General features: G+C 38.5%; 1 protein-coding gene across 1 annotated transcript; it reads right to left on the minus strand.

Annotated features, from left to right (window-relative positions):
• Window positions 1–1,093: 1,093 nt before the first annotated feature.
• Window positions 1,094–20,868, minus strand: LOC139976404 (uncharacterized). The gene is made up of 14 exons (XM_071985116.1): window positions 20,303–20,868; window positions 19,053–19,736; window positions 15,485–15,710; window positions 14,957–15,046; window positions 13,700–14,013; window positions 12,765–12,909; window positions 11,733–11,919; window positions 8,723–8,780; window positions 7,593–8,162; window positions 6,619–6,832; window positions 6,200–6,301; window positions 4,407–4,717; window positions 3,704–3,848; window positions 1,094–3,401 (listed from the first exon to the last, which is right to left on the minus strand). Exons 1-14 carry the CDS (start codon window positions 20,324–20,326, stop codon window positions 3,205–3,207), a joined length of 3,267 nt encoding a protein of 1,088 aa, XP_071841217.1. The 5' UTR covers window positions 20,327–20,868; the 3' UTR covers window positions 1,094–3,204.
• Between the last annotated feature and the right edge of the window lie 405 nt (window positions 20,869–21,273).

The following is a 21,273-nucleotide window of genomic DNA, read 5'->3' on the forward strand; positions in this document are numbered from 1 at the left end:
CTGTGAACAAGAATGTCCACATCGTGTGATACTACACTATAAGCAGATTTCACCTTGACCATGGAGTTATGATCAGACACTTCAATACAAAAGACAAATGAAAGGAAAAGAACCGACCATAAAATACAAGAAAGATATGTTGACCTTAAACTGAACTGGACTTTTTTCTCACAATTTGGTGGAACTGAATGAGATCGTTGTCAAGAAAGACAACACACCTAAAAAGATCTCTATACAATAAAAACCGAGCGCTGGTTTAACCATGTTTAACCTGTTGGCATGGTATGGCATCCGTTCAAACTGTTCAAAGTGTATTTAAGCAATCCTACTGTTTTGTTTGAACAATGGTCTGTTGGGAGACTGTATGAGTAGCCCCTCACCTACCCTCCCCTTCCCCTCCGCCAACTGGACCGGGCCCCGTGTCCTAATGTGGCTTTAGGGGAATTGGCATGAAACAAATTTTACTATACGATTTCCAACGCTACGGCAACACTATCACACATTATCACTATCACGTGACTCTATCATATGAAAACTCTCCGACCTACATACAGAGGGCAACCTACTGTTCGCTACGGTATCACCTGCAGCAATCGTGACGTCGGCAAACTATACGATTCTCTACGTCGAACGCAGAATATCGTGTTGTCGCACGTGTAATAATAATTATGTAACATCACTTGGAATATATAGCAGCCGAGAAAACTGGAATATCGGATAGTTCATTAATATGCACCTTCAAAGACACAAGACCTTTCTGAATTTATTTAAATTTTTGTGGAATGGAAGTATTGTAATCCGCAACAAAATATAGGGCTGGATAGCTATAGTTGGTCGAGTGCAAGACTTGTAACCCCGCGGGTCACAGGCTCGAATCCCAGTTCTAGCCACAAAGTTCTTTGCTCTGGTTTTAACGCCATGAGAACAAAATGTTAGCACCTAAAATAAAACACAAGATTTCCTTTGAAACTTGCTTTAGTTAACCATATCATTCACCGATAAGTTGGCCATGGCAAAGCACCTGTTCACTCCTACGTTTTAATCTTTTTTTCATGACTTTAATAATGGTGATACAAATACCTGTGACGTAAAGTAAACACAAATTAAACGAGCCCGATGGGCGTGACAATATATAGCTCAATCCGTGCTAATTGTTTCGACTTAAGTAAATATGTATCTTTGTCACCTGGTTAGCTACAGCTCTTGTTATAGCTTTGGGACCGGGTAGTTTTCATTGAAGTTCTTGATGTGGAAATATTAGTACAAAACACAGGGAAAAACCTATTATCAGAACGTGCAAATATTGAACGCAAACATAATACTTAATGAACAGCAGTTCAGGTGGTTTATATAAGAAAAAGGGAGGAGACATTCTTAACATATCAACGGAAAGACCACGTTGCATATTAATTTTTTTCTATTTTTTCTTTTGTGAATTGGTACTACATTTACCCTCCCCTCCCCTCTCCCAAGCCTCCCGTTTCTCAGGCAACATTCACCCTGAATGTCTATTATCTAATATAGTAACGAAAATTACAAAACACCAATGTCCCTTACAACCCCCAGTGCTCCCACCGATGGCAATAGGCCAACTGAACGTTTTACCTCCGACTGACGATGGTCGTGGGGACCATCCCCACCCCTCCACCCGTCACCCTTCCACCTCCCATTTGAATGAGGCCGTATCATGACATTGGTTAATGATGATGACATTTTGTCAAAGTTGATTGAGAAGGTCCTATGCTCACAAAGCTAAATATTATTGAATGAAAGAAAGTGCAACGGACTCCTCCGAGAGTCAGAGCGATTGCTTTCATCCATTTCAGAATCGTAAATAAATCCACTGAGAATATCGTTCATGGTATTTACCGGTATAAAGTGAACATAAAAGTTTATTTTCCAACCGCATTTCAAATAAATAATTTCAAATAAAATAGTATAAATTTTCAGCTGTACACTGTACAATCATCTTGAAGACACGTATTATTATCATTGGTAGTAGTAGTAGTAGTAGTAGTAGTAAATATAGTGGTAGTAGTATCATCATGATAATTGGAACATGAGCATTTGTGAAAAAAACTTCACAGTAAAGTGCAATAAGGGGTCATCCTTTATGAACACAAACAAATTGTGCCAACTTATCAGACAATAGTGCCTTACTTGATTCAACAAGTTTCGACCTATTTCATCTTTCAACCCCGGCAAGATTTTCTGCAGTTATCAACGATCCTCACTTGCTTTGATAATACCATACAGAAGTGCAACTTCTCAATTAACACATGTACATTTCTACCATGTTGGGTGAGGGGAAATGGGAAGGGGAGGGGGGGGGTGGCTAGTAGTTGCTTCATATTTTTCGAAAACTTTTCACACCTCCAAATCTCAAAGGTGTGCTCGAAACTATAATCACTGTCAGGTAACAACAAAGGTGAGGGGAATAAGGGGGTGGGGTGGGGGGGGGCGGGTTCTAGTACACAAGTCCTCTCAACAAGTCACCAGTGCTTTGGGAGCCATATAAGGAAGTATATTGCAGTGTAATGTTGGTGTTGCGACACGACACGGATTCGCAGCAACTCCTGTCATTCCTAGGGAGCAGACGACGTTTTGATGAGATGCAACAGTTCGTCAAAATGACAAGCATCTGAAAATTGACATTTTGTCGACCAATACCAACTCATCAAAATTACCACAAAAAATTATAATAATAATAAATTTTCAACTTCTGGCCTTATTGGGGTGGGGTGGCATGTTGTACACCCCCACACCCCTGGATGACGATGGTCATCTCATGAACTTATACAGACTTTTCATAGCTATGTGAGAGGCTGATATTTTGTTTTTGACCTTTTATTTCTTTTTCAATTTATAATTATGGAAGGAAAGTACCTTCACACAGTCAACAGCACTCCGTGATCCCGTCAAAATACCTATCATACGTCCTTCACGGTACCTGATGTAATACAAAGGCAATGTATAGTAGTAGAAAGCTGTTATCTTAGATTATAGTTGGTAAAATATTTCTATAAAAAATATGATCCAAAAATGATTTTTTGGTAGAACTATGGTGAATCGATTTTCAGAGATAATTATATTTTCTGCACCTTATGATATCGCCAGGTTTATTATTTATTTTCCCCTTTTAACGTCACTCTCTCCACCTCTCTCTCTCTCTACTTTTGAAATTCTTTGTTGACAAAGAGATATTTATTCTTCACTAGATGCCCAGAGATATTTTTCGTCCTCCAACAGTTGAGCTAAATCCTCTTTGAAAAGTTGAAAATAGTAATCTAAGAGTGATTTTGTTTCTGGCAACATTGGTCCGATATTCTTGTCACGTGACGATCGCACACCAGCATTCGCAGCTTCCAGGATAAGATTCATTCGAACGTCGGGCATAGGAGCTGCGAAAGAGATAAGATCTAAGTTGGTTCAATTTATATAGATAAACAATTTATTGATCACAAATTTATGTTTTCTCTACAATATGGTTGATCCATAATTGGTTTAGATAGTGACGATATATATGGCAGTTGTGAATAATCCGGAAAGGGTGTGGAAGGGGCGGGGGGGGGTGGGTTGGTGTAGGTAGGATAGTACCGGTCCCGGGCAGGTCCAGGGAGGGAGGGAGGGAAATATAATGTTGATATCTTGTGTACTCTAATATCATACTCTGGTATCATTTTAAGATAAACTTTATACTTACGCATATCTAAGAATTTTAGCAGTTTATCAATCTCAAGGGTGACATTTTTCTTCCACTCGTCCGTTCTAAGGATGTAAATTTGTTCCCTTGGGAATCTTTGAAACCATTCCCTGAGGTGAACAGAGTACATGCTGATATGGAGTCTCTGTAAAACAACGACGAGATTGTATAACAGTAGTTATATAATGAAGAAATATGATCGACATGAACTTAACGACAACAACATACGTCTAGAAAAATAGGAGTAAACATAATACTTCTATTGGAAAGAAAACCCGGACTTCCATTTGACACGAAAATACCGAAGAAAGGTCACACAAAAAAAAATCTTCTAAACGTTCGGCAATGAAAGTAATTTCGAAATGTGTTTGTAATTTTAAGACAATACAACTATAGTTCGAAAGCTTTTCCGCAATGATCTTTGCAGGAGCTGGTTGACCTTCCAATTGGTTCACATATTCACTCAAATATTTCACTTTTCGGAATGTTCTCTCTTTAAGGTGACGGTGAAACCTTTCTTTTCCCCTAAATTTAGGCAGACTTTACTAAATGTCAACTGTATTATATGTATTAAGATTGTTCTAACATGATTTTATAAGGTGTTAAATAACAATCATTCATTTGTTGTTGATATATATATATATATATATATATATATATATATATATATACGTAACATATGACCGTGCAGTTGATGATTTACCGGTGCATAATTGATGGCCACACAATGTCTCAACGTATTTTCTCGCAGACATAAATCAAAGAGTCTTATCGCGTTTTCCGCTCGGATGTGAAAATCGACTGGTGACTTAATTTTTCCTTTCCACAAGTCGTCAATGTCTAAATATTCCGAGTATTGTCTTTCGGTTGGGTTACGTAATATGAAGATTAACTTGGCATCCGGTTGTGCTGCCCTCATAATATCGGACAGTAGAAACGGCGGTCCTTCGGGTGGATTGCCAAGGATTCTTGCGGAGCGGTAATTGTGCCAAAATGTGCACGCTGAAGCATCCACTGTAGAAAGAATAAATTAGGATGATACTGATTGAAAAAAGATAACAGTCATTAAATTAAACGTCAAAGACTGTAATCAACTTTTTCAGTTGTAACGCCAATTTATGAAAGTGGAATTAATAAACATTAGAGATGCATCAGATTTTAATTTGTGTTGTTGTAATTAACAGGAGTGGCTGTAGTTTGTTGTTGATTATCTTTGACATTGTTTTAAGTATAATTGTTTATTTTTTTAAATCAAAACAGAGAATGAGGAAGTACTATAATAAAAGATATTTCTTAATGAACACTAATTATGGTGCTTTACTAATCTCGACTGAACTTTATACAGGAAGAAATGTCTAATTAGCGACAATAAACCAAAGCACCAATACTTTTACTTTTTGAAATGTTCTAGGTCGTCTGAAAAGCCTTTATATACTACACAGTTTCTTTTAAAACTGTTTTCTATCATTTTTGAGTACATTACTCTATTTAAGAGCAATTCCTAAAAAAAATGCAAACTTTGACGGTTTCACGAAAGTCTCAAAATTTAATTGTTAACAATAAATAATGTGAATCAAATTTAAACAAAACTGTTAGCAAACTGCTTATCCACTAAAGAGCCTGTATAAGAGAATGTGTAAAATTAAGTTGGCTCGACGTTTCGATCCTGGCAGGATCTTCTTCAGAGGTTGAATGACAAGTTAGAGAAACTACAAGGGATCAATACAAGAACAGAATACCGACATGTTAATGAGCTGTAGTACGGAGAGCCAAACGTTCCATAAATGTCGAAAAAGAAAGTGAAGTGCCCAAGTTAATATATATATGTCCAATTCGATATCAACATGTTACAATTCCATATGAACATGTCGAAACAAAATACCAATATGTCATTACGTCTATCAACATGTCAAATTCAACATCAGCATGTCGAAAACTTGTAACAGCATGCCACTACTACATTGGTCATGTCAACATTGCTTGCTAGATACTATATTGACATCGTGCTATAATTTTGGAACATCGGCGCGCGCCAACGTTTCGTTAATGCCCAAAACTGTATATATATATGTCGAGACCAGTGTAGTACGTGTCATGCTGTTACAAGTTTTCGACATGCTGATGTTGAATTTGACATGCTGATAGACGCAATGACATATTGTATTTTGTTTCGACATGTTCATATGGCATTTTAATATGTTGATATCGAATTGTAACATGTTGATATCGAATTGTAACATGTTGATATCGAATTGGACATATATATATTAACTTGAACACTTCACTTTCTTTTTCGACATTTATGGAACGTTTGACTCTCCGTACTGTAGCTTACTTATATACAAATTAATTATGTGATTAGAACACGTCAGGTTGAATTGAACGATATGAAGGCACGCTAGTTATTGATACACATGAATAAAATATTAATATGAAGGAAAAAAAAAACGATTATGGAGCCCAATTATTTGGCCCAAAAGAAGGAAATATATTTACTTGCGACCCTCGTTTTTGGCGTCGATGATGTAGACACAGCTTGTATATTGCTTGTTTTGAAAATGCGTTTGTTTCGGCTCAGAAAGGAATTGACATCTCTTTCTGTCAAGAGAGAAAGAAATAAAGTAAAGAATTATTTTCGGAATTCTGCAGACACCTGTGCAAATATTATACTTAAGTATAGGGCAGATCGTTTTTAAAGGAGTTTTTCGTTGTTTTACCGTAAGTCCAGATTTTTTAGTGATTAGTCTTAACAAGGTCAAATTGTAAACATTTTCAATTGGTGAGTGTTTTTGTTGTTGTTATCTGCTAAAGGGGAAGGGGAGGGGGGGGGGATTGGTTTGTCCCACTGTTGACGGAATATATAAGTATATGGATGAATGCGGCAAAAAAAACCTTTTTGACATTTATGTACGTACCACTATGATTCCCACGTGACCACCAATGTGATTCCTTCCCGAACGATCTGATGATGTCAGCATGGCCCGATAATCGATTCCACATGTCAGTGGTGGCGCACTTTGGTGCGCCTCCTACATAAAAATATGGCAAGCATTGTAGTTTATTATGTCGATCCCACCAGCATGGACTCTTGTAATCATCCAAGAACCTCTCGGGGAATATTTCAAAGATCTGTGAAACGTATATAGAAGATACACACAACCCTATATCAGTGAGGCTTACTTGAGGTACTACATTAGTCCCCCCACCCCCGCCCCTACCTGTCAGCCTGACCGACCTCCGAAATAAAGTCACTGCATGAAAATAACAATTTTTGTGACAAAATCAAGTACATTATGGATAACTACATGCATAACAAATGGTTTACTCCATAATTAGGACTCACAGCTAAAGTAAAACACGATAGCTTTGAAAAGTATTATGGAAAATGTTACCTTCGTTATAGGGTGCGAAGAGGTTCCGGGATGTGGGGGATTATTATTTTTTTTTGGTAGAGCAAGTTTGAGAAAAGTATCGGAAGGGTTTATTCAAGAGGCTTTCAAGGGTTGTTGAGGGCGGGGGGGGGGGGGGGTGGGGGGAAAGGTGGAGGTAGTAAGTGTATAGTTTAGAGGTCTCGTTATAGATTTCGATCTATTAGATTCCATATTCTGAAAGTATATTGAAGTTGGAAAGTATCAATCTTTTGAGGGAAGAACCCGATTGTAATTGTTTGCACCTTGCATGCAGAAAGGAACTTTGGTTAGGCTATTGATACATCCGTTTGGCATGTGTGGTTGGGTTTGCCTAAGTGTCAATGTGTGCTCTTGAAAAAAGTTCAGAGATGTTAAAGTCATCTTTATGACATTTATTTAAAAACCTAACATTTTATGCTTTAAATATGTCAAAGTTGTAACTTTTAACTACAAACAATCCAAGCGATTACGGTACAAACCTTTGGATCAATGTAAAGTAAAGCTGGTGGCAACCGGCTGCGGTTAAAGGTCAAAGGAGTGCTATTCAATCTCTGCGCATGCTCATCGAGTCGACGGCGAATAGTGTTTTTTATCGCAGCCATTTCCTTTCCTGTGAGAGTTGGTTTCACCTTAAAGCGAGCTTTTGGTAATCTATGGAGTGTCCTCTGGGTGTTAGCGACGATGACGTCACGTCCTGGCATGTATATATTCCCCTCTGCTTGCCGCTGTTCAGCCGTTAGTTGTTTCTTGTAAAGGGAGGGGATGACCCTCATGAGCCCGTAGCAGGACATTTCATCTGTGAAGGGGTGCGTAAGGTTTCTTATTAGTGCTGGCGTCCATTCCATAGCCAACGTATTGGTGTACTCATAATGATTTAGTTTGGCTGCACTCGTGGAAGTCGGATGCGGTTTAACGTCACTAAAATCACGTGGATGGTTTTGCTGGAGTTCGTATAATCGATCTTGCCACCTTTTTCCATTGGTTAATATAAGCCACGTGACCAAGCACAGTGACGCAATAACGATAACCAAACGTACATGCCGTTCAAGCTGAGAAGAAAGTTCAAGTATGCAAATGAACGAAAATGGTTTAATATTATTGAGAGAAAAAGGCATTGGTCACCGACGGGTATCGTATCTAATACAGTGGCGTGCCCAAGGAGGTGGCGGAGGGGAGGGGGCGGACAGCGGGCCACCCCCTACCTCCATCGTCAATCCAATAACATGCAGTAGCTGGTAATAAGCAGTAGTACATGGCTAACGATAGGTACGGGAAATCATGCTGATTTATTGAGTTATCATGTGTTAATGTTCATACATTTCTAAATGGATACTGCAGCAAAATAAAAAGATCTAGAGGTGTGTCTGATTAGTTGAATGAAGTTTTATTATGAATATTCAATTTGTTTATGAATATTAAGTTTAAGTATTACTTCTGATATGTTTTATAAGGACACGAATATGGATGCTACGATACCCGACACTTCCTGTCCCCCCTACCCCCCCCCCTACACCCACTCCAAGATACGGTACTGCAAAAAAAACCATTGCATCGATTTATTGATGAATATTCATAGATGAATATTGAGGCTAAGACATCTCTTCCATACAGCTGAACCTATTTCTAATAGTAGTATCGCCCGCGGCTTGAGTTTTATATTCGGATCGCTAGATCGGGGTACATAAATATGAATTCATAAATCGACTGCATAATATTTACATATTAAAATGGGGGGGGGGTGGGTGGTTTCAATTTGTACCGAAGTTTATTATACTTAAGCCCGACCCCCTCCCCCACCACCACCACCATGCACTCGTCCTCCCTTTGCTAACTTTAATGAAGATAACAAATTCCAAAAGATGAGTAGCCAATGTCATATAAAATACGAAATAAATATAAAATCATTCTTCCGAATGAGGCGCTATTATATAAATGTTTGGCACCCGCATTCGAAATTAATCCTATGTCAGTCATATATATTTGGTAGGATCAAATATTATTTTCATATTGTTGATGTGTAATGAAACTATAAGATATACTGTGTACCAGACTTGCAATGAGTCTGACCTCGTATTCTAACAGTGTGGCTTGTATACTACTCGAGTACTCGGTCATGTGAATTTGTAATCATACTCGTGACATTTTCAATATTAGTATAGGATCTAATTAAAACATTGTGTACTGCTTCATATAGCGCATTGTACTCGTATTCATACCGACGGTATAATTATTATAATACATATGCATTTGTACACGGGAATTCGATAGGCTATACTACAGCCTAACCATAGGTTGAAACTGAACTGCCTTATCATAATAACTGATATACAGTTCGTTGGTCACGGTGGTTAAACGATAAACACACTATACGCTTATCACAGGCTACAGTTCATTGTAAAAGTTTAACAAGATATTCAAAACTATATGTATTATACGCTATTAACTTATGCTTACCTTTCTTAAAGGTAGTGACGGCATGGTTATACAATGTTCCAGACTGAATCACTTGGAAAATTTCCCTTACATGTTGTACAAATATGAAGTTACGTTTACGTCTGCTTACACACTGATACTCTTTTTTGACTGGCTTCCAAGTTCACGCCGCACTAGGCTTTGGTGTCGTGTGAATTGTGAATCAGTGAATTGTAAAATTTTAGCAGATTTTGCCAACAAAGAATTTGACATGGTTCACTGCGTACAACGGCTTATGAAATACGCATACTAACAGCTATAGAATTATAGATGATCTTGCTGTAAAATTGTTCGTGGAACTGGGCATAAGCTAGGGTATCGGGAGATAGATGAGATGGGTGATATGGAAATTGTTCAATTGGCGCCCCAAAGTCTTCATTTCTGCAGTAAAATGTTAGCTCTATAGTAACGTTGCAAACACGAGGAGAACTAGTCTCCTAACCACCCACCTGTCCTACTCCACAAGTGCATATACAATTCGCTCCTCACCTTCGAGCTTAAACTGAATCTATCAGCCGATTTTCAGCAAAATATTACCAAGAGGCCTGATGCTTTGTTGAATAATCTTCAATGGGTTTATGTTGATTATAATATATATAAAAACCTACTTAGAATTTTCCTAAACCTCCCCAACTCCCATCAAACTCCCTAAATACATCGTCAATTGTTTCACATATACTTGTTAAATATAGATTTTTAAAATAGGCTACACATTTTCAAAAATTCTCTGTCTTGTTCTTTTTTTTTGTTTTTTTGGTTGTATCGTATTAGTACATATTGCTAAACCACTTACCGTAGAATGTGAGTTTGCCAATGGCGCCCTTTTGAAATCCTTTTAGCCTGCGAGATGTCGCGAACTTAAGATATAGCACCCTCTTCTATTGCGGGCTGCCGTTTTTTACCATGGACTAAAACACATAAAATGAAGTTGCTCTCCCAACTGAAAAAAGATTAATCCCACTACTCTTTGTGTTGTGTTGTTTTCCTTTCTGTGTATTAATATATTATTAGGTTTATCGTTAATTTCATATTAATAATTATTGAAAATGATTCATATTCAACAACAATTAACACATAGAGTTTCTTTATGTGTTCAGTGATCAACTCGAATGAGACAATCTTGAGTAAGCAAACAAGAAACCCACACACCCACATACACACATACGCATATATACACACACACACACACACATATATATATATATATATATATATATATCAAACTTTCATATCACTTTCAGCACTTATTGAGTCTTAATGTCTTGTCAGTTAAGCAATGGATAGGCCGATTATGGCACCATTGTAATGTTGGGCTGAGCTTAGGGCATCAGGTGCCCTTAATGCGGCCATGCCCCTTCCCCTTCCAGTTCTTTTCCCAAGGCAAAAGAAACACCCTCATTCTCGATAGATAACTTAAATGTAATAAGTACATGAATATGGAGAAAATGTCGTACAAATAGTCGTATTATATATATATATAGTCTGCACATTTATCGAGCAATTAATTTTTCAGTTTGTTTCATCAGCTTTAGAGTCAAATTTAACTGCTTGATATTAGAAAATGGGAGGGGATCCAATCTGCCTTGAGGGGTTGCAGGAGAGGGGGAAGGGACACAAACTTCGAGGGGTCGGAGATAGGATGTGTGACTTTGCTTTGAACTGATTTGATTTGATTTGAGAGTGCAAGCCGCCCCAAAATCACTTCAAAACGTCCCACACAATGAACCCATTGTGCATTTTTGACCATACACAAATTCCAATGTTTGAATGTTTTCAACAAAAGTGCAGTTTTATTACATATTTCAACGAAAAGGCAATGTTCTGATAACAAACTGCTGTATGTATGGTGTGGGGGGGGGGGGGGGCTGAGGGGTGAGAGGAAGGGGGCTCACGTAACCGATGTGGCTCCGACTCCGCCTTCCTGTGCGGCATACCAAGGCTAACTGGTTGACATTGATATCGACTTTGAAACATCTGAAGAATAAAACCCAACTTGGTGTCTTCTATATGTTTGATCAATGTAAAGGCTAATTTGAAGTTTTAGATAATTTGACATAACTTCATTAATAAACGCCAAATAATTTTATATAATTCGTAGATCCACGTTATGAGTTATTTTTGTAATTTATTCAGAATTAAGCATCAGCTACGACTGCCATAAATAGTTATGATCTCCGAGTAAAGTAGCAAGGTCTTCATTTAAAGGTTTATAAAACTGATTCAATATTTTCTCTGTCTTTGGTAACATTGGTCCCATAGCTGCGTTTTGCTCCGAACGTGTTCGGCTTTTCTCCAAGTTCATAATGGCTTGCATTTGTTTCTCGTTAAGTTCAGCTGAAAGGAAGACAATATACGATTTTGTTTATAATGGTTTCTTAATTGTTTTCCCCCTCGAATTATAATAATTATAGGAATGTTCTTTAATGAAGCAAAATAACACACATTTAGATGAAGATCACAATAATTTGCAACATTTCACCGACATGTGTCGAAATGATACCCACGCGGGCAACATTGTCCACCCACTATACACCCCTCCCCTCTCTCCCATCCCCCATATGATTATAAATAAACCCTGGAGTCTTAAAAGAATCAGCTCTTACTCTTCAGACTAGTTAGAGTGGCATGTAAAACAATGTTCATGTTACTAACTGTAGGTCATTTAACAATAATGGTATCCCAAATGTAACATGTTGCCCCTCCCCCACCCCTACCCTACCTCCTGATATGACTCTCAGTGTCCCCTTACTATTAAAGTTTAATTCGTTCTAAAGTTTTAAGAAGAATTATCAAAAGTGGAAGACCAAACGTTTCGTCATAATGTTCCCAAATTGAAATCCTTCTGAGAAAGTATATTATAAGGTCACCAAGAAATGTTCGGAATAGGAAAAAGAAAAAAAATTGCAACATTTTGATAGTTAGTATATGTCAATTAAAAACGACGTTACTACAGTAGACGTTAACTTTACGGTTTTAGTATATTTGATAATTATAATTTTTGTACATGAAACAAAACAGTTCACAAGTTTATGGATTGAGTGGTCTTCTATACCCCTTCAGTCAGAACCGTATAAATATCCGTAGATAACTGTAGATAATATGTACAGGTCTGACGACTTCAATTACGTCACTACGACATGACCTTAATGTCACTACGACATGACCTTAACGTCACTCACCCATATCTAAAAAGTGGAGGATCTTCGTGTATTCCTCGCGAAGGTTGCTACTCCATTGGTCAGTTCGTATGATATGAATCTGGTCACGTGGGAACCGATGAAACCATTCTCGGAGATGTGCAGAGTACATGCCAATATTTATGCGCTGAAATAAAGATCACGTGAGAAGTGCTTAATTATAGGTGATCATGAATAATAATCAAGTCATGCAGGCTTAATATATAGCACAACCAGTTGGGACAATTTGTTTTATAAACTGTATAGGCTGTCATAACATGCTTCATAACACTTGTACTGACAGTATGTGAGCAATCACGCAATCCTGTTTCTATCATATGGAAGGATAGGAATTGTTTACACTGCCAGTACGAGTGTTTTGAAGCACGGTTTGAGAGGACAGAATATTGGTATACAGTATCGGAGAATTGGCTGGTTTTAGCGATAAAATATATTCGTCGGAATACATTACTTATCAACCAGGCACGTTGATAGCGTCTTGTGATTGAGGGAAGGGGGGAGGGGGGGGGGGGGGTGTAGAATCATAATGTTCCAATTAGGATCATAATTTTACACTAACCGAGTGTGATTCGTAAGGAGGGGTGCCATACTCGAAATTTTCAGCAGCTTAACCCGAGTGGGTTGACAATTCTTTGCATCTTAAATATGATATATAATGGGTGCTTAGTAATATGCTAAGGTACTAAATCGAACGCCAATTGGTGGTATTCAGACAAGTTTAAAGTTCTCCCATGCATGCACATCCATTTAACATCGTCGAAATGTATTTAAAACAAGTACACTTTTGTCCCAAATTCTTATAGTTCAATAGTTGCAACGTCAAATTATAAATTATTGAAAAAAGAAGAATTGGCACCACAAATTTCGAAATATACAAATTTGGACACTTACAACAACAAAAAACGTTGTATACTCACCGGAGCATATGAGCGTGCTAAACAATGACGAAGGGTATTGTTTTCTAGACAGAGTTGAAATGTACGTATAATGTTTTCCACTCGATCGTGAAAATCTGTGGGCGATTTGACATCAGGTGACTTCCAAGAGTCGTCAAGATACAAGTACTCCGAATACAATCTCTCTGTTGGGTTTCTCAAGATAAAGATAAACTTGGCATCTGGTTGCGCTGCACGCAGGACATCCGCTAAGACAACGGGTGGTCCTTCTGGGGGATTCCCAAGCATTGATACTACCCTCAGATTGTCCCATAACGTATCCGCTGACGCGTCAACTGTGGAATAAAAAAAGAGATAGAGAAAAAAATTACATGCATAATACAATAGAAACCAAATAATAAATGTAATAAAGTGTGTGTTAGTATAGCTCCATCTAACTTTTCTTTTGTTAAGCATGATATATCTTGAAAACATGTTTAAGGTTGTTTTAGTTTATACTGAACAAAGAAAATTTCACTTTTATAAGATGAACATTTCATTTCTAACACATAAAGCCAATGTTTGACATAAACAGCTTCATCTGAAAGAAAGGGTTTCTCTTTCACTCTTTTCTGTGTAAAAGAAAGTGGGCCTGACGTTTCGATCCTAGAAGGGTCTTCTTCAGAGGCTGAAGAAGATCCTAATCTATGCCGTAATCTGATCTGTTCAAATCTATTCTTATACAAGCTATATTCTTTCTAATCATATAGTCGAATAGAGGCTGAAGAAGATCCTGCTATAGGATCGAAACGTCAGGCCCTCTTACTTATTCACATTCTCTTACGCAGGCTCTTTAGTGGATAAACAGTTTGCTAACAGTTTTATTTTTTATTTTGCTTTATTTGCTCTCAGGAGTATAGAATCAGATATGAATCCTATATACCACTGGAGCTCATGAAATCCGTCTGTAAGACAGCTTCCGTATTTAATTGGCACGAAGAACATCACGTGACACCACTTGTCGAGGCAGACAAGTACACATGGCAATATCATTTGACCAGACTCGACTCGATTCGACTATACAATTAGACAGAATATAGCTTGTATAAGAATAGATTTGAACAGATCAGATTACGGCATAGATAGTAGATTAGAACAGATGCATGGATTATAGCCTAATCAAGACGCTCTACGGATACAGGTAGGTCCAGGGGCGGCGATTTGTTTCAAATATTGGAGGGGCATGTCCCCCCGCCCCCCCCCCCATGATCGCCGCCCATGGGTAGGTCTATAACAAACCTCCGATTTTGTGTCGTGTCCACCAAATTATATCTTCGTCTTCTCTGAGGACAACGCTCAATATGCTAAGATATTGACGAACCGATGCAGCTGGTGATAATAACAACAATTATATCATTATTAACAAATGACTGCAGATTGTAACTGTGGATGAAATGACATGACATGACATCACATAAGATCTCATCAGGTATACTTTAAAACAATCATTATTCTGGTTTCTTCATAGTCAAAGCGAATGGCATAGGCCTACTTAAGATAAACAATTGGCAATTAAAAGTCACCGTATTTTCTTTTCCTTGACTTGCATCATCTTAGAATAAGAATAACTGGAATCACTTCTTAGTTTTTATTCTACTCGAGGCAAAAAGAATAGACTTTTAAACTCCCTCACCCCCCTCCCCCACCCCACCGACAAATATTTGTGTTTTCTTAAACATGTCACCCTGAAACCACAATCAAACTTGATTTTTTGCTCGTTGCGACATTTTGTAAGACGATGTCTGTGAATGGCAGCCATTTTCTAACCTGGGTGTTTGCCTCTCGTCCAGAAGTGGGCTTCTTTTCCTACGGTTTTCCTTTTAATCATTGCAGGGTGTTCTCGAAGTCTGTTCCAAAGATCAGTGGTTCCACTTTTTGGAGCTCCTCCTATATAAGCGTATGGGAGACAACGCATTTTGCCTGTTTGGTTGTCACCGAAACAAGGATTCTTGCGTGGCAGAAAACCCTTTGCTGAAGGTAGCATCCTGAAAACCTGAAATATGAAGATGGTGATAACAAAACATGGATTTCATTGGCTCAGCCTGCAGTCATAGTGAAGGAAGTTTAAGAACAAACACGAGGATATTGTCAGTCTATGAAGCTTATATACTTAGAGCCTGCTCGACATATTTTATTTAGCTTCTGCCCATCCCTGCCCATCCCTGCCCATCCCTGCCCATCCCTGCCCACCCCTGCCCACCCCTGCCCATCCCTGCCCATGTTCCTATAGTCGTGATGTTCCTTCACCCTTGCCGTGACGATACGTTGTACGGGGTTTTGTTTTGTGTGCGGGTATGGGTGTGTGATTTTTTTTTCTTTTCTTTATTTCGGCGCTACTAAACTTTGTCGGACTTCGAACACGACACGCTATCATGCGTAATATATATGGCTAAGCTTTTCACTGATTTTGTTGTTTTGAAAACGCATAGTAGACAAATGTTATGTCCCCGAGGGCTTGTCGTATAGACAGCTAATCTTCTCTGTATATATATATGTGCAGATGTATATGTGCAGATTATTACATATCGCCCTCGTTTACATGCACAAGGGGTTTGGAATCGAGTCTGAGACGGTCCCATGGTCCAGGGCAGCTCCATTCCAAGAGTACGTATTGTTTATAATTTCATCATGATCGATTGTGTTTACGCACGGAAAGTTCAATTTTGGCCATTTTTTTTACTCGCGTGTTCACGTTTTGAAACTTGGACACACAGTGCTCGATTCGTTCACGTTGGTCTTGACCCGCCGTAAGTGTGTAATTTCTCTTCGAAAGTTGCTTACAAGTTGATCATGTTGTTTTGTTGTGTGTATGCATGTGGGAGTGAAATCATCGTTATGCCACTTCTTCAAGAGATATTCAGCTGTAAAGTATTGTTGTCTACTTTTCAAATTTAGTGCTAAAATTCAAAAAAGCGTGACGTCACATATCTTGAACATAATGAGGGTCACCAGGTCAGATTACCGACTGATTGGTGATAAATGTTCGGGGTTTGTGGAATCATCCAGACCACTTTAGGTTCTGATATAAAACCATTATAATTGAATTATGTAATCATTCAAGATTAATATGACCTTTATAAAACCGTTAATCCTGGGTAGTATGTAAAACATTAGTGCATGGCTCCCCGGACCTCGGACAAAGGTGCCAAGACATCCCGAGTCCGAGACAAATATCCGTCCAGGGCAACCACACTCCAAGTCCCATTCGGGTATCGGAACTTACCGCCCTGTCGTAAAGCCCCTCCTTCTCCCTACAGCCCTCTTCGTGCAGAACTAGCAGAGGTACGTCCAATCTGAGGGATGGGGGAGGGGTGGGCGGGGGGGGGCACAAACTTCAAGGGGTATGAGACATATGATTTTGATTTGAAAGAGCAAACCATAAGTCACTCTAAACTTGAACAGATCCTCTGTGAATGAACGACAAATTCCAATGTTTTTCATCAGAACGATACATTTTGTTGACATTTCTCAATAAAAGGACACTTTTTAACTACTTTTTTTATTTACTCAGAAAGGCAAAGTGGTACTTTTTCACTAACAAATAGGGTGGGGGGGGGGACATCTAATGTAGGAAAAGGCTCACCTTTGTGGTTTTTCACAAACCTCCAAGGGCTCCATCGACCCTCTCCTCGCAACTCTGCAATATCTCTCCTTCCTGAAAATAGACCCTCCCATACTAACACAAAAGGGCGCGTCTTTGACGGTTTATTCCTTTAGCAGTGAACTTTCAAAATCTCCCAATTTTTTCTAGCTTTTGTAATCATTCTACATTGACATTGCCTCATAGTTTGGGGGGTGGGGGGATACAGCGACGTGTGCCAAAAACACTCTCAGTAGTTCAATTTTAATTTTTTTTTTAAATTTGATTGACATTTTCGTGTCAGACACAATGTTAGATTTAGACAGCTCGTCAAGTGTCCTTTACCATCGTTTAATACGTGACTTTTGCATGATGACGTCATCACTGGGATTGTGTTTCGGGTAACTGTCATTCACCGAGTTTACAAAGTTTCGATAAAATCGCAAACAAGTGCACGTCTGTAAAATGTGTGGCTATGTTGAAATGCTCAAATAGTAATATCGTAGTAGCCCCTGTATTTCATAGTCAGTCGCTATCTTTATGGGTTCACCAATTGTATAAAGGTAGTCAGTATAGGCCCCAAATTATCAGCACGCTATAATTGCTAGAAGTTTTCGAAAAGTACTTTCCCGGAGGTCTTTACTCTCCAAATTGTTCTCAAACAATTTTTAAGGAACACACAAGATGATTGAATGTCTCAGTGAGGAAAATTTCCTCGAAGGTTTGTAATAAAATCAGTTTAAGAATTTGACCAACAGTGACCATATTTTGAATATCTAGCATATTTGGGGCCAATACAGCATACCTTTTAACAGTCGAACACAACTTAAAGGAACATAAATTTATGCGTTAAAACAATTCTAATAAAATAAATTTTGAAATTATTTCAAAGTTATGATAAGGTTCAAGCATTGACCGATTTCCAGAGTTTATTGTGCGGTGTTGCAAGCGAGTTGGGGGGGGGGGGGGGCTCCGGGAGAGATAGGTGGTAAAATTATTATTGCTTACTCGTCAAAACTTGGCACGACATAAAATACAACGACTGTATGATAGTTCAAACGGAATTGTAAAATACGTCTCTCAAAATAAAACCATGCAGTGTGGGCATGCAGTAGTGATAATTTTTGACACCATATTGGGGAAGGGGGGGGGGGAGGGATGGGCTGATGTGGTGGGTATACCATATTAAGTGTATCAGAAGTCTCAGTGGAATGACCAATAAGATAACAAGAACTGAGGGAGAGAACTGGTTGGTGGTGAGGGTTGGATGTGGGAGGGATACGGGAAAATGAAAGGATTAAGTAAGGGGGATGGGTTGAAAGTTATAGCGGATAGCATGACATGTGGGTAGAGTGAGGGTTGTGTGAGAGAGGGGTAAGGGTTGTGTCATAGAGGGGTGAGGGAAGGGTGAGAGAGGGATGAATATTGAACGAGAAGGAAGAGAATACGTTATTATTCATGATTCCCCAAGTAAAGTGAAACAAACAAAACTATTAATAAATCAAATGAAGTATATATATAATGAAATTAAAACCTGATTGCCTCCTCCTCCGTAATTTTGCTGCAAAATGTTCAAAATATATAACTATGTATTTAGTTGCAAAATACAACATATGCTTTCAATTCACGTAGATACGAGGGAGAGGGATAGGGGGAGGGGGAGGGGAGGTGGCTGTAATGGGCACGTGGCTCCAGCACGGGACACAGCTGCTTAATGCATATGCTCAATGGCATATTATAATAGCTATTACCTACCTCTGGTTCAAGATATTTAAGAACATCCGGCAGAGCATCTCTGGAATAATTTACAGGTCCGTGAGAGAATCTACCTGCGTGCTGACTTAATCGAAATTTCAGTAAGTCAGTCATGGCCCTGACGTCATCAATCGTCATATCCGGTAGGTCGTACGTTGGGTCAATCTCTTGAGTGGGCATATATCTACTTCTTGCTACTATGACGTCACGGTAGGGAAGATACGTATTACCCTTTGTAATACCTTTGAAATTAATCCCTCTGTTAATCCTTAATCTTCGATTCCCTTCGATGTGACAAACTCTTAAAATCTGTCTGCTCAACGTTTCTGTAAAATTACCGCTGTTTTCGATTCTCTTCCAGTGAAAAGCGTTTTGGGTCAGCCTTGCGTCTGTGCTATCATTGAAATCTGCATTGTCTTTAAGAATAGTAGATCCTAACTTCATCTTTTTTCTTTGAGTTCTTTCATATAAATCAGACAATTTGCTTATTTTTGAATTATTTATCGTTTTTAGTAAATATGACTTTCCATAGTCGTTTATAGCAGAGTTAACCATTTGGTTGGTGGTTTCGACCATTCTCAAAGATCGTCTCCAGTTGATGACCCGAGTAAAAGATGGTATAACTTTGGAATAGATTAAAAATACTACAACAACGGTCAGACACAGGATAAGATGCTTCCGCTTCTGCGACAAAAGATAGCAAAGTATTGATTTATAACGTATCAATAGCGTGTATTTGGTGAGTGGTAGACCGCGTGAGATCCTACTTCCCACCACCCCACCACCCCACCACCACATCACCCCACCACAATCTTACCGACACCCCCTTCCCACCACCCCACCACCTCATCACAATGACATTTTCGAAAAACTGCTGTAAACGCTTGATTTTTTCAAGTCACACTGTGTCTGTTTTTAACTAACCAATGTTCTATTAAATCAGCAAGCAAACTGTATAAAAAGTAAATTTTGAATCGGGTTGTGACCTTTGTGTCACTTTGACCTTCCTTTAACCTTGCTTAGACCTTGCTGTTACCAAGTCATGTTCCATTCACACAGAAATGGATCAGCCCCCTGAAACAAAGAGATATAGGCTAACTATGTGGCTACAGAATATTAAGCTATTGCCTACTAAGCCTGTTCTTTACGATGAAATCAAAATGCAGCAACGTTATGTATATACCTCAGTCGTGGATTCAAACCATCATCAATACATATTTTTCATATCAAGATAAGGAGAAGCTACTCACCTTTCTGACCATAAAAATCGCCATATTTAATTCCAAAATTTGCTTAAATCATTCTTCAATATAATATGATGCACGTAATCTTAGAAGACTATGCTTGTGGTAAACTGCCTGAGTAATGAAACACAAGTAATAGATAAGCTGTAACGATAACGACATATCATAGAAAGACCCGTGGGCGGTCTGCAAAGATATAATATGTTTTGTCTTTTTGTGAACTATTAATATATATATTTTTTACATTCCGTGATACGTGTATACAATGATCTGTGTGGCAGATAAAGCAAACAAACCAACTCTTTCTAATACAGCCAGTTATCCATTATGGTTCCATCGACGACAATACAAATAGCTCAGAAAACGCCTTTATGACGTTATTGTGAACCAATAACAATACTTTGGCCTTGAGTAGCAACGCTAGCCACGGATAGTATATACTAAAATAAGATTTACCAAATTTTACTTGAAGAACAGTGGACAAGGTGAGAACTGAAGGTTTAGGGGAGGTTCCCCTTCCACCTTTGTGGTTCATGGACAAATATATTGATATCAATGCACATAAGGTGACCAATAGTAGACTAAACGAAATTACAATAATAATTCTGTACTGTATATATATATATATATATATATATATATATATATATATATCTTCCTTACCGGTTTCGAACCTCTGGACATACAATCAGCGTCCATAGCCTAGTGGTTAGGGTGTCCGCGTACAGAGCGGGAGGCCCGTGATTCGAATCCCAGTGGAGGCTGAAAGTTTTTTCACTGTTCTTGATTTTCCAACTCATTACGATTTTCATTTAAATATATATATATATATATGGATGGATGGATGGATGGATGGATGGATGGATGGATGGATGGATGGATGGATGGATGGATGGATGGATGGATGGATGGATGGATGGATGGATGGATGGATGGATGGATGGATGGATGGATGGATGGATGGATGGATGGATGGA

Source organism: Apostichopus japonicus, chromosome 11 (assembly GCF_037975245.1).
Source record: "Apostichopus japonicus isolate 1M-3 chromosome 11, ASM3797524v1, whole genome shotgun sequence".
Classification (NCBI taxonomy): Eukaryota; Metazoa; Echinodermata; class Holothuroidea; order Aspidochirotida; family Stichopodidae; genus Apostichopus; species Apostichopus japonicus.

Coding starts and splice junctions, on each gene's coding strand:
- LOC139976404 (XM_071985116.1), bottom strand. CDS start 20,326: ATGGCGATTTTTATGGTCAGAAAG. Junction 19,737..20,302: donor CGATTTTTATGGTCAGAAAG/GTGAGTAGCTTC, acceptor CTTTTGTCGCAG/AAGCGGAAGCATCTTATCCT. Junction 6,302..6,618: donor GTCACGTGGGAATCATAGTG/GTACGTACATAA, acceptor CTCTCTTGACAG/AAAGAGATGTCAATTCCTTT.